General features: G+C 37.3%; 1 protein-coding gene across 1 annotated transcript in view; it reads right to left on the bottom strand.

Moving 5' to 3' along the window:
• Window positions 1–6,156: 6,156 nt before the first annotated feature.
• Window positions 6,157–17,659, bottom strand: part of LOC125034905 (dynein axonemal heavy chain 5-like) — an 82,746-nt gene continuing 71,243 nt past the window's right edge. Inside the window, 16 exon segments of the mRNA XM_047626953.1 lie at window positions 6,157–7,086; window positions 7,444–7,626; window positions 7,948–8,100; window positions 9,046–9,177; window positions 10,054–10,134; window positions 10,534–10,690; window positions 11,000–11,122; window positions 11,440–11,579; window positions 12,504–12,698; window positions 13,065–13,142; window positions 13,429–13,655; window positions 14,552–14,704; window positions 14,928–15,039; window positions 15,475–15,654; window positions 16,189–16,378; window positions 17,160–17,413. Of these exon segments, the coding sequence (XP_047482909.1) occupies window positions 6,880–7,086; window positions 7,444–7,626; window positions 7,948–8,100; window positions 9,046–9,177; window positions 10,054–10,134; window positions 10,534–10,690; window positions 11,000–11,122; window positions 11,440–11,579; window positions 12,504–12,698; window positions 13,065–13,142; window positions 13,429–13,655; window positions 14,552–14,704; window positions 14,928–15,039; window positions 15,475–15,654; window positions 16,189–16,378; window positions 17,160–17,413 (2,565 nt within the window). The 3' untranslated portion in view covers window positions 6,157–6,879.

Here is a 17,659-nt window from a genome sequence, read left to right as displayed (position 1 = left end):
TAATAATAATATAACAGTAATAATAATAACAATAACAATAATGATGACAATGTTAATAGTAGTAATCATAATAATAGTAATAATAACATTAAAAACATTGATAATAATAATAACAAGAAAAACAACAACAATAATGATCATAAAAACAGCAACAACAACAACAAAACAACAACAACAATTACAACAACAACAACAAAAATAATGATAATAATGATAATAATAATAATAATAATAATAATAATAATAATAATGATAATAAGGATAATAATAATAATAGTAATAATAATAATGATAATAATAATAATAATATAAATAATAATAATAATAATGAATATAAAAATAATGATAATGATAATAATAATAATAATAATAATAATAATAATAATAGTGATACTGTTGAGATCGAAACATTTTAAGTGGGTTTCCCTTCATGCTGTGGAGCGCCATCTCTTGGCCGAGCACGCATCTCCAAGGAAGACTGGCCAAACTATCACGTTCTTATCAATTAATTGTTTTATCTACTGTTTTATTGATTTTTAGTTGGTTTACTTGTTAATTTTTAATGTCTTTAATTATTTTATTTGTGTTTATACGCATTTCTGTTTGTGTCTTTAGTTTATGATTTTAACCTTTCGTTTATCGTATTCTTGTAACTTTTATCTTAAATATATGAAGAAGAAATGCAATGTTTATATAGCCTTTGAATTAATTTTGCTGGACCGTCTTAGCTTTATTTTATGTTGTCTCATTTATTTAATTGTATTCTTATTTTACGTTTCAGTTCCTAGCTTTCATTTTAAATCTTTGTTTTGTTTCTAGTTTTCATAGATTTTTATATTATTTCGTTCTTAGCTGTTTTATTTTGTTTACATTATTATGTTTAGGTTTGCCTGTAAAGTTTTACCTTTGTTTTACGGCCTACCACAAACCTGCCATTTTTTTTTTTTCAAAAGGTATTGATCAGACAATGAAATTTTCAAAATCACTACAATACTAATACTAATAACAACCATAATGATGAGGATGACCATGATAAATACTATTACTACTACTACCACTACGAGTTATAATAAATGCTACTACTTCTTATAATAATGACACTCGCAATAGTAACAATAAAAAATGAAAATAATAGTGGTGACGAAGATAATCAGATAATAGTAATAAGTAAATTAATGGTCATAATGATGAAAATAATAACAACAATACTACTACTACTACTACTACTAATAGTGATAATAATTATTAATGCTATTACTATCACCCTTATCCTTATTATCATTTCAGTTATCATTATTATTATTATAATTTCATTTATTATTATTATTGTCATTATTGTTACTATAAACATTATCATTATCATTATTATAATAATAATGAATATGATTAAAATGATAATAATAGTTATTAAATAAATAATATTAATAATAATGATAACTATCAACACTGACAGTAATCATAATAAAAGCGATAATAATAATGAAAAAGATAATCATAAAAATAATGAAATACTAATATTAATACTACTACTACTAATAATAATAATGAAATAATAATGAAATAAAATAACGACAATAATAATAATGATAATAATAATGATAATGATGATGACGAATGCATAATTTCAATTTATTACTAATTAACATCATATTGAAGATCGTCGCGAAGGAGGAATAGTTAACGTCGTGGCTTGGAATTCCCAAGACTCGGGTTCGAGACCGTTTCATGCCAAGTGTGGAATTACACGTAGGTCCATTTTTTTTTATTTTGTTGTATATATATATATATAAAATAAAAAATATCATGTTAGTTTATACAGTCAAACTGAATTTAAAATTTATTATGTAGATCCCGACAGATGAAAAGCAATTCGACAAAAGCGCTTGTATCGTGAGCACGGCTTTGGTAATAAGATATATATATATATATACATATATATATATATTTTTGTAAATAGGAAAGATCAGGCTTGTATAAGTTTAATTCAATGTGAATAATTAAATGAAAAATATCTGGTCATCTGGTGGACAATGAGTGACTAAATAGATATCTATTATACGGAGAGGTAGATATAAAATCGGGAGGTAAAGGAAGATGTATGTTCGTCATTCATTAGGCATTTATACACGCACCAAGAGATGCAAATAAACCTACTAGTGCACAAGGGCGTCACTTCAGCTCTTTCTTGGGGGCAAAGGTAGTTGGCGAGAAAAGTGAACAAAAATGTGGAAAAAACAGTTTTTCTACGGGCATTTTTAAACTATAAGGCAAGCCAAACCTTGAGAGAGGGCATACACAGTCTTGTAAAGGGAAGGAGGGGGGGCAACAGCCCTCAGTATCCCAAATTGACGCTTTTCATCATATATACGCATAAACATATGTTGATGATAATAATGACACTGGTATAATAATAATAACAATAACAATAATAATAATAATAATAATAATAATAATAATAACAATCACAATCACAAGCATAATCATAATCATAATCAATCATAATCATAATAATTATAATCATAATCATAATCATAATAATCATAATAATGATCATAATAATAATGACATTCCTCTTTTATAATACTCAAAGCACCAACATTACACTTTTATGGTATACCAAACACCTACATTTCGCTTTTATACAATTTTATAATACTCAAAAAAGTGTCATTTCACTCATCCCATTGATGTATGGTTGACATTCCTTTTCTTGGATTCGTTATCCTATATTATTTTCTTACATTCGTATTAGTCAATCCCAAATCATTTTTGTCATATGGATAATGATGCAGTGTATCCATGTATCAGAGACGCTAAAGTGTAGTCCAGTTCAAAATACAGAGTTGTGTAACAGTGTAGCCTACTAGCTACTAATCACATCGAAAAAATGTCTCGCAAATGTTACGAGACGCAGTTTCAATATCAACGTCCAGACCAAGATAATTTGTTGCTTAACAACCCTGCAACATGATCAGCAGATGAGCAGTCTAAATTTGTTTTGAAACTGTTGCTAAAAAGTTCAAAGACACGATTTTGAGTTTCTGTGTTTCCCACTTGGTATGGGAAACACGATACATGTTGCAGGGAACACGACCGTCATCACCTGTGGTCATCTGCTGGCTTGTGAAGTTGTGAACAGGGTGAGATAGAGTTCAAAATATTACACGTGGAATTTATGGAATCTACATTTTACTGAAATCTGTAATCCCATTATACCGCAGATAAGTCACAATATATTTGATAAGGAGTTGGACTAGCAAGGGAGAGCTAAAAGCCTGATGATATAGAAAATAGCAGATGTGTTAATAGCTTCGTGCCGTCAGAAGTCTCGTATTTTGTATTTTGAAAATAATCGGTATACAATGTCAAGAAGCAATTAATTTCGTATTATTCTGCTGTCAGGTTATTCTGAACATCATTTATTCCTTGTGACCATATAGCAATCTCATTACGTACTTAAACTTTAATATAGCATAAAAAATCATTTGGTCACAAATTTCAGTTGTACCATTAAGTAGTTAATGTGGCAGAATAAACTGATAGCACATTAATTTTAAGTTATCTACCTCTTGACAACTACAAATATTTTTTGTTTCTGATATAATTAGACTATGGGTCATTAGAACGTCGTGATTTTGTTTGTGTTTTCTCACAAGACTGTTGATTACTCTATTTTTTTAATGCAGGTAGTATTTTTCCAGATTCAAAATGTAAGCAGAAAAGATACTTGGGCTGATTTGGGTGTTACATTTCACTCATAGTTTGTGGGATGCCAAGTGCAGCTTGGTTTTCGACTTACGATAGTGCGCAGCTGTTGGGCAACATTTCCGAAAAAGTTCCAGTACAAAGTGGCGCCAGTGTTTCTCGAGTGTCACGCAACAGTCGTTGGACAAAGTCGCTCGTGTTTCGCGACTGCTTCGCAACAGTTGCCAAAGTGTGAAGCAACAAATTTGGAATGCTGCTCAGTTGTTGAACAACTATATCGAGACAGAATAGATAAGCTGTTGTGGAACTGTTTCGATGCAATGTATCTTGGTCTGGACCAGGCTCAAGGCAGACAGGGAGGATAGATAAACAGAAAAAAAACAGACAAATGGACAGGCAGACTGACAAAGAGAAAGACGTGCAGACCAGCGAGCAGACAGCCAAAAAGATAGACAGACAAACAAATAACGAATGACCGATTCAAACACAAATAACTCGATATATTGAAATTATAAGAAGGAGAGAGAGAGAGAGAGAGAGAGAGAGAGAGAGAGAGAGAGAGAGAGAGAGAGAGAGAGAGAGAGAGAGAGAGAGAGAGAGAGAGAGAGAGAGAGAGAGAGAGAGAGAGAGAGAGAGAGAGAGAGAGAGAGAGAGAGAGAGAAAGAAAGAGAGAGAGAGAGAAAGAGAGATTGATAAAGGAATATACAGAGATAGCTGAAAGGTGAGATATGGTTGAAGCCAGAGAGAGGTAGACTAACAGATAAACAAAGATGTATACACCTGCATATGTGCGTGTGTCAGCTTTTAAGTATGTATACAAACGCATGCCCGCACTTGCGTCTGTTAATGTACCAACCACCATGTGTACCTGTATGTAGAATACTGTTTACAGAATACTGTAAACATTCACTCTAAGCTAAATCAAGGTGGCGAAGCTTGGGAGACACTAGCGTATGTGATATATATATATATATACACCATAAACCTAAACACACACACACACACACATACATATATACATATCTACTCATATGTACATATATCTACATATATATACATTTAAAAATCAAACGCGTTTCGTAATTCCCCATTTTGAGTTGTGATGATCTAAGGTGAACTTTTTTATGGATTTTTTAACCTATTTTTTGCTAGGTTCTTCGAAGTGATATTCTGTGAGACCCTTTCCTTTTCTTCTTTTTTTCTTTACTGATCTATTAACTTTCAGATACAGTTTAAATCATTACAAAAACTTATTGTTTGAAAAGTGGATTATCTGTCATTTCATTTATTTATTTTTTATTCATATGAATTAATTTTTTTAGTGGAAGAGACACACATACAAGACAGTTCAAAGACCGTTTGAAAAGTTTCATATATATATATATATATATATATGTATTTACATATATATATATATTTATATATATATATTTTTTTTTTTTTTTTTTTTTTTTACAAGAAATTTCAGCAACACCATCACAGAATACCTTATGTTTTCTTCTTTAATACAATGTCTTAATTTTCTGTGAGTGTTCCTAAAGGCACATTCCAACTCAAGCATCTTGTCTCTCTGGTTTTATCTTTTATATATTAGATGCTTATTAATTAATTTATTTATTAATCTTTTTTTAAAACATTTTCGGTGGTGTAAATGTTCAGCGCCAGGAATATTCGGGGATTTCTTGAGAACGAGAGTAAATGATATTCACAGAGCATTTATGTGTGAATTCTCCGAGTAAGAAGAAAGAAAGAAAGGACGAAAGAGGAAAGGATAAGAAACAGCAGGCGAAGAGGAAATAATAAATAGAGAAATCAAAAGAAGCGAACGAAGAAGTCCCAGAAGAAATTAATTAAATAAGCTGATAACGAAATAGACGGAGAATACGAGGAAAACGAAGTGGACGATGATAAAGACGAAGAAAATTTTGACGACGAAGAAACACGACGACAAAGACGAACATGACGAAGACGAAGAAGGACGACGAAGGTTGAGACAAAGGGAAAGAAAAGTGAATGGAGAATAGAAGAAAACGGGTAAAAAGAAAACGGAAAAGTGTTTCTAAGAGGCTCTTTTTTCTCTAACCCTCTTATCAGTTTCAGGAAAGAGGTTAGAGAATTCTTAATGGAGATTTATAAGTTCACTTGATTCGTAATTGGTTTCTGATGTTCTTGGTTTGCGCATTCTGCCATTGTCAATATTTTTCTTTTTCGTTTTGCTTATACTTACGGTGGAAAACAACATCATTATTTCTATACATATAGTTTCCCCCCCAAAAAAATGTGTTTTAAATTTCAACCATTGTTTTCCTCAGAAACCATTACTTAAAAAATGTGTATTTCTTTTTTACAGTAAGTTTCCTTTCGCAATAACCATCCAATAGATATTCAATTTAACATACTACAATCATAGACAAGCATAAGATACACGACAGGATAAGATAAAATACCAAGTGTAGTAGCATCATAGGGTTGTAATTGGAAAATGGATACAGGAATATGTGTCCTTAATACGTAAGGACTTTAAACAATAATATTTTTTTTTGTAATTAATCTTACAAAAAATTAAGAAGAAAAAGAGAGATCACTGATCTAATATTTTCACAGGGAGAGGGAAGACGGTCAATACTATTGCCAAACCACGAGCAAATAATTCACTCTGGAGCTGACAGGCAGTGCTTACATTAATTTGATTTAATTGACATTCCGAAGGCTGCAGTTTTCCTGGAATTCAGTCAATTTTCTTCATAGCCGAATGTAGTCGTGATGTTACAGGATAGTCTATCTATCTGTTCAAATAGATAGTTCACTCGAACGCGTGACACAAAATTATCATCAAGTATTTAGCAGAATTGACACACAATCTATAATGTCCGATATCTACTTTGATAGAAAATCTGATATTATTCCATATTATAAGAAGCCTATTGAAATAAATAAGTACATTGATATCTAATGGAATATGAATAAAAATAGGTAAGTCCAATTCCTACGTATACGATGAAATTAATTACTCATGATGTTAAGACGTTTAAATACATTCTTTACGATTCTATTCTTAGAAAACAACAATCAATTCAGAATGACACACATATCAATTCAACTCGCAGTTATTAGTTTCATTCAGATGGACGGATACAATAAGCAACGAACATGCTTATAAAAAAAAAAAGGTATTTATTTGATATCACAGAGCAACGCAACGCCTCTAAGAGTCCAATGCGAAGGAGGGAAGTCCACGGTCTCCAAGTCTATTGATCCTATGTAAGTGGCATCAGTGCGTTGTGGTTTCCTGTATATGGGGCACTCATAAAGATTAGGATCCTTTCCACTCGTGGTATTCACGGCGTATAAGTAGATCACTGGCATTGGTTCATAGAGTACCTGCAATGGAAAAACAAAATAGTAGGGAAAGGAGGTGCTAAATGTATGTGATCTTGTGGATATCGAATCATAAAGAGACAAAGGTAGATTTCATTATCATTATCAACTAATTCTGAGAATTAATAAAAAAAAAAAAAATCACAAAGCAAAAGCAAAAGCAAAAGCAAAAAAAAAAAAAAAAAAAAAAAAAATCATGTCCTTCCCGAAAACGATCTTACGCATATCAGGAATTTAATATAAATGGAATTAATAAAAAGGAGTAATACCAACAAATTCGGAGATATTAAAAACAACAACTATGTACCAAATATCACCAAACAAATTAATAAATATAAAACCATGAAGCCAGAATCTCACCTTTGCTCTCGATTCCATAAGTTTCCCTTGTTTTCGGTCCCAAGACGCGCCCTCCAAGAACAGGCCGTAGACATAGACGCCTTCGGGAGGTGGCTCGTGTATGTCCTCGCGGTTAAAACGTGTTACGAGATTCTGCAGAATGACGCAGTCCAGCGACCATCCCTTGTGTTGGCGCGTCACCTCCTGCAATGCAGTTTCTGCGTCTTAGCCTCAATATTGTCATTTTTGTTATTTTCATCGCTGTTATCATTATCAGCATTACCATTATCATTATTATTGCCAACATCACTAAGAAAAAGCAACAACACACACACACACACACACACACACACACACACACACACACACACACACACACACACACACACACACACACATACACACACACACGCGCACCCCCCCCCCCCCACACACACACAACAGGTACAACGACAACAAAGAACCCCCCCCCCCCAAAAAAAAAAAAAAAAAAAAGCGGCTCACCCACTCACGCGACGTTCTTACCTGTCTCATGGCGGTCAGGAAGCCTTGCGGGTTGAAAAAGCCAGTGATCCAGAAAGCTTTCGGCCGCCCGTGGACGTACCAGCGACGGAACTGTAGGTCTCTTTCCAGAAGCTCCGTGAACCAGAAGCCAAGGGTGCTGGATTCCCACGACACCTGGAGGGGAGTGATATAAAGAGTAAATATAATTAATTGATCGTTATATTAAGATACTGTTTCTCGTTTATACATTAATTTATTCCGTTTCTCGTTTATAAGCCAACTTACTCTGCTTATTGTTTATAAGTCAAATTATTCTGTTACGCGTTTATACAGCAAAACATTGTTTCACGTTTATACACCACATTATCTGTTACGCTATCACAATAATTCTACCATACTACCATACCTTTCCTACCATACCTTTGTCACTATCGAACAAGTCTTTTCTCACTGCTAATTTCCCCAGTCAAAAGAGAACAAGGTACTTCTTTTGCCGCCTATTTGATTATGACAACGATTATTTCTCGAATTAAAATATGCCACTTACTCTCGCCATCTCTCTTTATTTTACTTTCATAGTCATTTCTCAAAGAAAGAGAGAGAGAGAGAGAGAGAGAGAGAGAGAGAGAGATAGAGAGAGAGAGAGAGAGAGAGAGATAATATATTTACTTTCGCTATTTCTGTTCTTTCAACTAAAAGAAAACACTACGCTTACTCTTGCCATCTCCTTTATCATGACTCCGATAATTCGTCAAAATAGAAGGAAAAACAGAAAAAAAGAAAGAAAGAAAGAAAAAAAAAAACGATGACATTGTACTTTCGCCATTTTCCTCCTCCAATCAAAAGAAAGATAGATAAGAAGGAAAAAAAACAAAAACGATACTACACTTTCCTTCACTACCTATATTCCTTCAATCACACACACACACACACACACACACACACACACACACACACACAAACACACACACAAACACAAACACACACACACACACACACACACAAACACACACACACTTTCGCCACCTCCAATATCACGACCACGATAATTTCTTTAAAAAAAAAGACAAAGAAACAAACAAAATTACAAAAACACACACAAAAAAACACCGTATCTACCTTCCGCCACTTGTCAGGGATCCTCGCGTCGTGCATGGCGTCGAGCATCTCCTTCAAGGACGGACTCATGATGATGGTTCCTTCGATGGCCAGGAGGAGGTCGTTCAGCGTCTGCCGGACGACCTTCAGCACCTGGTTGGGGGAGCTTTACGGTGAGAGGGGAAATGGTGATGGTGATGAGGATTGTTGATTGATGATGGTGATGATGATTGATGGTGATGATTGATGAGGATGATGGTGATGATGGTGGTGATGATGAGGATGGTGGTGATGGTGATGATGATGATTGATGATGGTGGTGATTGATGATGGTGATGATGATAATGATGATGGTGATGATGGTGATGATGAGGATGATGGTGATGATGATGATGGTGATGATTGATGAGGATGATGGTGATGATTGATGAGGATGATGATGGTAATGATGATTGATGATGATGGTGATGATGATTGATGATGATGGTGATGATGATTGATGAGGATGATGGTGATGATGATGGTGATGATTGATGAGGATGATGATGGTGATGATTGATGAGGATGATGATGGTGATGTTGATTGATGATGATGGTGATGAAGGATGAGGATGATGGTGATGGTGGTGATTGATGGTGATGGTTGATGATGATGATGGTGGAGATGATGATGATGGTGATTATGATGATTGATGAGGATGGTGATCATTGATGGTGATGATGATTGATGATGATGATGATGGTGATATTGATGAGGATGGTGATGATTGATGATGATAATGATGATGATGATTGATAATAATGATAACAATGTTGATAATAATGATAATAATGATAATAATAATGATAATGATAATAATAATGATAATGATGATTATGGTGATAATATCAATAAGAAAAAGTACCAGATGTAGGATAAAATGAAAACGAATAACAAAATCAAGAAAAAGTTCACAATATTATAGAAATTCTGAGTAAAATATAAGTCACATTTTTTTTTCTCCTTTCTGATTTTGGATTTCAAACTACCTTCAACATCCGGTCGAGTTCTTGGCGTAGAAAGATGTTCATTGGCAATATGGCTCCCATCCGCTGCAAGGCTTCGCGAATCTGAAAATGAAAAAGGAAATGGTCTAAATTTTAAGATAAAGGAGTCGCAGTAATAATGTTGTGTTTAATGATGGTGATGATAATGGTGATGACGATCCGTGGTGGTGGCATAGACGATCACGGTATTAATAATGATGGTGGCAGTGATGATAACAACAGTAATGATACATAATGAAACTCCTACTATTTTTTTCCAATTATACTATAACTATTTAATTACTACTATAACAATTACTACTGATGATGATGATGATGATGATGATGATAATAACACCACCACCAACAACAATAATAATAACAATAACACTAATAATACAAATAACAACATTAACACTAACACTGAATAACCACCAAGGACCAACAAAACTATGAGCAGAACCAGCCAAGCACCGCCATTACCTCATGCTGAATGTAGTCTCTAGGCAACTTAGCAATCATATCGTTGGTAAGTTTCGAAACCACAGCCTCTCTCGTCTCACCCCCTCTCTGGCCCCCTTCCTTCGGCTGCATGCTGAGGATGGTGTCCAAAATGCTCTTAGCGGTGTTGATCTGGTACCTGTCGAGGTTAAGAAGGGTCATGGATTGATTTCAAGGTCGGTTTCGGCGGGTTTGTGAATGCGGTTGGGGTGTGGGATGGAAAATTGAACGCTCGGGGTATGCTGTGTGGAATTGCTGCATGGAAACTGGTACTGCGTAAAAGGATTATATGGGGAAATAGGAAAAGGGCTACACAATAAATTAGGGACTGTGTAAAAAAAAAAAAAAAAATTAAGGATCTGCACGAAAATTGGTGCTTCATTCATTCCTTCTCTGTATGTCTGTCTCTGTCTCTCTATCTAAAGACAAAAGAGTTAAATTCTCTTACGTAATGTCAGCGTTGGGATGGAGGCCGAAGACTTCCGGAGAATCGGTGGTCGGAAGCAGGTTAATGAATTCCAGGTACTCCGCTTGGCATTTGCACGAAGGCAGACCGTAACCCTGATAGAACCTTTGAAGACAAATGCATTTAAGTGTCGATATATTGGTATTACAACACGGTGTCTTGGTTAACTTTTTTATTGCTTTCGAATCGTAAACATTGTTATTTTAAATGTTTGATGTGGATATATTTGAAGGCCACAGCTTCATAACACAATTAATTATATTTTTGTAATATGGATAAGACATTCCTTAGTTAATTAGGGAGTATTGAAAAAAAAAGAATCATATTTCCACATAAAAATTATCATCACAGAACACTTCCCTTTAATGATCACCCAACAAAATACTAAACATCTTTTTTTTCTTACTTTTTACGCTACTTACTTAAATTCAGAAGTCAGAAGTCGCTCGTTAAACCAGACATGGAGGAAGGTGAGTAACAATCTCTTGTCGAAGTCCTCCGTGACTCGACCGCCATATTGAATTTCTCCAAGCATGTAACATAGGGTAACCCAAGACACACCCTGCAAAGGAGATTGCAAGGAATGTGACGATGCAATTGATGTTAAATGAAGATCTTATTCACGTGCGAAAATTATGCATAAAAAGGGCTCTAAGAAAATCGCAGCTGAACCAACTATATCTAGCATATTTACGTTCGCCAACATATTAGTTTCCATAAAAAAGACACATTATTAAGTTATACCCAAGCCAACTGCCTAAAAAAATATTCCTTCATTTTTCCCACTGACTTATTCCTGTTTTCATATCCATCCTTTCCCTTTTCGTTTCCTGCACCTTACATCCCTCCCTCTTTCCCTTCCGAGAGTGACTAAAACATCCTTCATCCTATTCATTATGTCCTCTTTTCCGTTATCCACTGTTTCCTCTCTTCCTATCGAGCATTATCTTCCTTTTCTATTAACTCACAAGTATTTCTTAGCTTTTCCCCTATCCACTATACACTTTCCCCCATTTATTTCCTTGCCTATTCATCTATTATCCACTTTCCCTTCCACGAACCTTCTTCGGATCCATGTCAACGATGTGGTTCCTATCTGCTACGTCCTACTTCTGTTCTTTCTATCCACTATCTTCTTTCTCCCATTTCCTTCCCTTTATTAGAATACCATCCTACTACTATTTCATATTTCCTTTTCTTCACAATTTGTTTCATTGTCCACTTTCTTCCACTTCCATCCCTCCTTCCCACCTATTCATCCACTATGCCCTTTCCCTTCCACGAACCTTCCGTGTTATTGAGGTGGTCCCTATCTACTATCTCCCATTTCCTTTTCTTCCTATCCACTATCCACTTTCTCCTACCTCCTTCCTTTTCCTAGAATACCATTCCATAACATCCTACTATATCTTGTTTCTCTATTCTTCCTATCCACTTTCTTCCATTCCCTTTCTTTCGTAGCTCTCCTCCTCCTCCTTCCGCAAACCTTCTTCGGGTCCATGTCATCCAGGTGGTTCTGGATGAACTGGACGGAGGCTTGGAAGTCCGCCTGGTTGAACTCGTAGGGAATGTTCCAGCCGAGGGCGCCGTACTTCCTTCGCTCCTGGACGACCGTGTGGAGGAAGGCGGTGGCGTAGAGGAGTCGCGGCCACTGGTGGGCGTTGGAGTAGTCTAGCAGGTCCTGTGGGGTTTTCGAGAGGGTGATACGTATGGGTGGTTTTGGGTTGATAGACTCGTGTTATATTTCCGAGAGAGGAAGGTATGGGTGTAGATGGTTCTTGATAGATAAAGAAAGTCCTGTAGGGTGATAGATGGGGATGATTCCTGACGGGTAAAAAAAACCAATAGGGTTTTCGAGAGGGGGAGATATGTATTCTGATTGCTAAAACGCTTTATTCCCGATGTAGATTTTCACCAATCATATTAATAAAAATAATACCTAAAAATAAGAAAACCGAATTTTAAAAAGCACACCAGTAAAGAGTACGTCAGAAAGTACAAGAAAGAAGAAAGAAAGTACACCATAAGCATGTATACAAAAAGTTACCTGTGAGACATCTCCATACGTCCTCTTGAGACTGGCCCGGATGCCCTGAGGAGGTTCGTTGGTGAACTTGATGGAAATCTGTAAATAAAGAGAATGCGAGAATGGTGTGAGGAAATCGGAGGTAGCTTTGTATACACTGAGAATTTAGAGGCTGTATTTAAAATTGATTTAACATTTTTTTTATAGACGTGTTTGCTCCTGAGTAGCATATGATGTTTTCCTTAGAATAGAAAATGTCTTATTATTTTTAAACATTACACAAGACGAGGTATATTTTAGTTATGAATACGAAATCCACTGAAATAAGGAAAAGAAGAGATATACACATACCCTGCACATGTAGAGTCCACACGTTTATTCCTACCTGCAGTAATCCGATGGGGAACGACTGATGGAACTCTGTGGTGATCCATAACCGGAACGTCTTGTGGATGCTCTCCGACTCGGTGACCGTGTCGAGCATTTCCTGGCAGAAGTCGAGGCTTAGGTGGCAGTTCTGCAGCAGGAGCCACTTCCCGGTTGTCATGGCCTCCGTCAGCAACCTGCGTGCGTGCGCTTCCTGCCCTTGGCCCATGGAGATCGAGCGGATTTCTGCATGAAGAACAAGTTGTGTAAGCGGGGGCTAATAATGGTTTCGGGAAGCAGAGTTCTTGGTGATGGAATCTGTGTCTATTCCTCTGTTTCTTCAGTGTTTTAGACGTTTCAGCTCATTTCAGTGAGATTCGCGAAGGCTAGCATCGTCCGGGCATTACATACATGTGACCCGGCTCTCTCAGCTGTTTAGGTCTCTCAACTGACTCATCATCACTGAATGCTTACCGTGAGGGCCCGATTGCAAGAAAGTCGCAACGTTACACTTGGGGGTCTGATCGTAGAGCGATGGGCAACGACATAAATAAATAATAAATTTCATAATAAGATTTTTTTTTTAGAACTGTGGCGACGTTCGTGACAGATGCAATATTTGGCACAGTTGGTTATCCACTGTCTCTAAGTTGCTTCATAACCATTTTGAGAGTACAAAACAAGTTTTAGTTTTAGACAATTTCTTACGCCCCACGGTTAACTCAAAGCAGATCTGCTAAGCAGATTAGTCTTCTCACAAAACTCTTTGTTATGCATAGAAATACGAACGAAATCAAAGATACAATATACTCTTTCCAACCCTAGGCTGTATACGAAATAAAGTATGTAATCTAAAAAAATATGCGTTTAACACACTGGATTTGGAAGTCATTGCGCATATATGTAAGTCTAAATTCATGGGGATAAAGGCAGCTTGTAATGATAGATCTAGTGAGTAAGAAACTGCAGTCACGATCCGTGCAACAGGGTTAGAGAGAAATAAAGAGAACCTTCTGAATCTGTTGTCTTTCTCTCTCTCTTTCTTTATCCCTTCTCCCTCTCCCTCTCCCCCTCTCTCTCTCTCCATCCCCTCCCTCACTGTCCCACTTCCCCTCTTCTAGTCCCGAAAACAGGAGACTCACCCATTTCCTTCGCCTTCGCCAAAGTCTCGATCTGAACGGACGGATCCGAACCCTGAGACAGGAAGCACACTAGCGGCGTTCGGTTGTCCGATTCCTCCCACGTGGATTCGAGGTCCAGGATAACACTGTCGGCGAACTGTTCCCCGAGAGAACCTGGTGTATATAAAAAGTGGATTATTATCAGAGAAGAAGACGAAGATAAAAAAGTAAACATTGAACGTTATGAAGAACTGGGGAAATAAACCGCATCCTCATAAGTACCCTATATAAATAAAACAAAAAAACACTGAAATAAAGGCTATAATATATTTTCTTTCACATCTAAAAAAAAAAAAAAAACTCTTCTTAAAGACAAGTACGATTTTCTTTCACTTACTGCGGATGTATCTGCGGGCCTGAGACAGCGTGCGATCCGGACACCAGGAGCGAAGCATAAGCAGCTGTCGAAACATGTCCAGGGACCGCGAGTACCCACAAGGCAGCTCCTCCTGCGAATAATTGGCAGAAAGAAGTTGTTGTTAACGAATGATGTCTTGTTTGGAGATTATGAATTTTTTGCTCGTATCTCTTTTGTGAGTAATTCTATAGGTTTGGGATGTTAATATTACGTTATTATGTGATTTGGGGCGATATTTCATCTATACCTTTTTTTTAGAGTAGTTTAGTACATAACAAGTTCATCTACATTTAGATAAGCTATCATACCTACCCACCTATAAATCCATTTTATGTATATAAACAACAAAACAATAATTAAAAAAAAACAAAAAAACTGAAAGAAAGTGGGAGAGAACGAACAAATGAATAAGCTGAATAAACAAACATCAAACAATCACTCGAACAGACAAGACAAAACAAGAAAAGAAAAGAAGAAGAAAAAAAAAAAGATCGTCAAAATAATAAAAATAAAAACAAATAAATACCTCCTCGGGTTTTTCCTTCTCGAACCACTGCTTCCAGTCTCGCTCGCTCTCCGTTATCTGGCTGAGGATGTTGACGAACTGAGGGAGCTTGCTGAGTTCGACCAGGTTGAGCCACGTGATGTCGAGGATCCAGCGGAAGGGCTTGGGCTGCACCGCCTTCAGGTCCAGGGAAGCTCCGCCCTAATGAGGGGGAAAGGGAGAGGGAGAAGGAGAGGGAGAGGGAGAGGGAGAGGGAGAGGGAGAGGGAGAGGGAAAGGGAGAGCGTAAGAGGGAGAAGTAGAGGGAGAAGGAGATACAGAGGAGAGGGAAAGGAAAATGAGCAAGGAAGATGGAGAGAGAGGAGAGAGAGAGAGAGAGAGAGAGAGAGAGAGAGAGAGAGAGAGAGAGAGAGAGAGGGAGAGAGGAGAGAGAGAGAGAGAGAGAGAGAGAGAGAGAGAGAGAGAGAGAGAGAGAGAGAGAGAGAGAGAGAGAGAGAGAGAGAGAGAGAGAGAGAGGAGAGAGAGAGAGGGAGAGAGGAGAGAGAGGAGAGAGAGAGAGAGAGAGAGAGAGAGAGAGAGAGAGAGAGAGAGAGAGAGAGAGAGAGAGAGAGAGAGAGAGAGAGAGAGACATCTATAATCCTTGTAACACAACATTCTAAACCTCACAAACCACCAACTCATTTCACAAGCGCCATGACACTAACCTCGACCACTCTTCCTCCATCCACCTCCTTACCTTAATAAACTTCATAAACTCATGATGCCCGATGTGACCCGACTGCAGATCAATCTTCATCGCCAGGAGGAGCGTGAAAAGGAACTTATGCCTCTCGTAGAAGCCCCGACAGGCATTCCGCCACACTTGCAACGTCAGGAATTTGATGATGTTGTTGATTCGCCCTTTGGACGTGTTACTGCGGTCTGATCTGGAGGAGGGGGGGGGGGGGTTAAATAGGCGGAGAGATTGTCTTCTATATTTTTCCCTAATTTATTTTGGTTGATATTGCGTGTGTCCAAATGGATGAGGAGACACTTGGTTAAAACTATTGCTGTTGCTTGAAAACCATTCAGTAGAAATATTTTAAATGTATATGAAGAAAAATCATACACTGCACTTATTTCTTATTAAGAGCGAAATTAAACAGGAAAGATTAGACTTAAAAGTATACAACGCGATATAATCAAACATTATTCTAAAATAAATATGAAAAAGATCGAAAAGTACAACCAATTCCCATTTTCGACTATACTGTGGGGATGTGAATGAGTAAGTTCTTTACGTTGCACTGTTTGATCCCACTGCGGACCAAATCTGAATATAACGTTCCATTGCGGTGTCGGTCCTGGGAGGCTATTGTAACAAGCAATGATGACACTGAAGACTACAATCGTAGTACAATCAGGGAGGGAGTTTGAAGCGTGTCCAGTAAAATCACTAGTGTTCAAAGTGCCTCCGAAAAACGAAGGTGGCCGAATGATGAGTTCGGTCATAGTCTTTCTAGGAGCTTCTTGGATATGGTGTGTATATTTCGTATATAGTGTGTGGCTTTGTTGGTTGTAGGAGCTTGTGTGTGTATGTGTCAGTGTAGTAATGTAGTATTTGTATGAATTGTACGTCTGTTGTCATATGTATCTACATCCAATGCGCGCGCTTCTATACGCTTCCGTGTTTGACCGACATCACTCGGCACCGCCAGCACAACTCACTTCGTCATGGACATATCGAAGAGCACCAGGAACTGCCTGAGGGAGGTCTGGTACATGCAGTTGACCGCCGCCATGTCAGTGATGAGGAAATAGAGGATCGAGCCGCGTGTTGCCACAGGGCGATACTCCTCCCGAGCGCCGTTGATCTTCCTCTCCGTCTCCGATGCAATTTGCAACTTGGTGCTCACGTCCTGCGCGGTTGACTTCGTGTCTTGCAACACCATGATCAGGTCTTCGTCGTCTACCAAGGATCCCTAGTTGAGATTTTCGTAATTAGGTTCTGAATTTGTTATGATTTTTTTCGAGAAATCTGTGATCGTGGTTACTAGCTGTTTCCATTAAATAATTTCCCTGGTCTTTTGTAAACGGAGAGGGAGAGAGAAAGTGGGAGAATTTTAGAAAGAAGAAAAACAAATGAGAGGGGGTGATACAGATGAAGACATAGGAAGAGAAAGGGAGGAAGGGAGGGAGAGAGCGAAGGGAGGGAGGGAGGGAGAGGG

This window comes from Penaeus chinensis, chromosome 19, assembly GCF_019202785.1.
Source record: "Penaeus chinensis breed Huanghai No. 1 chromosome 19, ASM1920278v2, whole genome shotgun sequence".
In the NCBI taxonomy this organism is placed as follows: Eukaryota; Metazoa; Arthropoda; class Malacostraca; order Decapoda; family Penaeidae; genus Penaeus; species Penaeus chinensis.
Note: the sequence above shows the minus strand (reverse complement) of the source record. Positions and strands in the feature narration are given on the sequence as shown.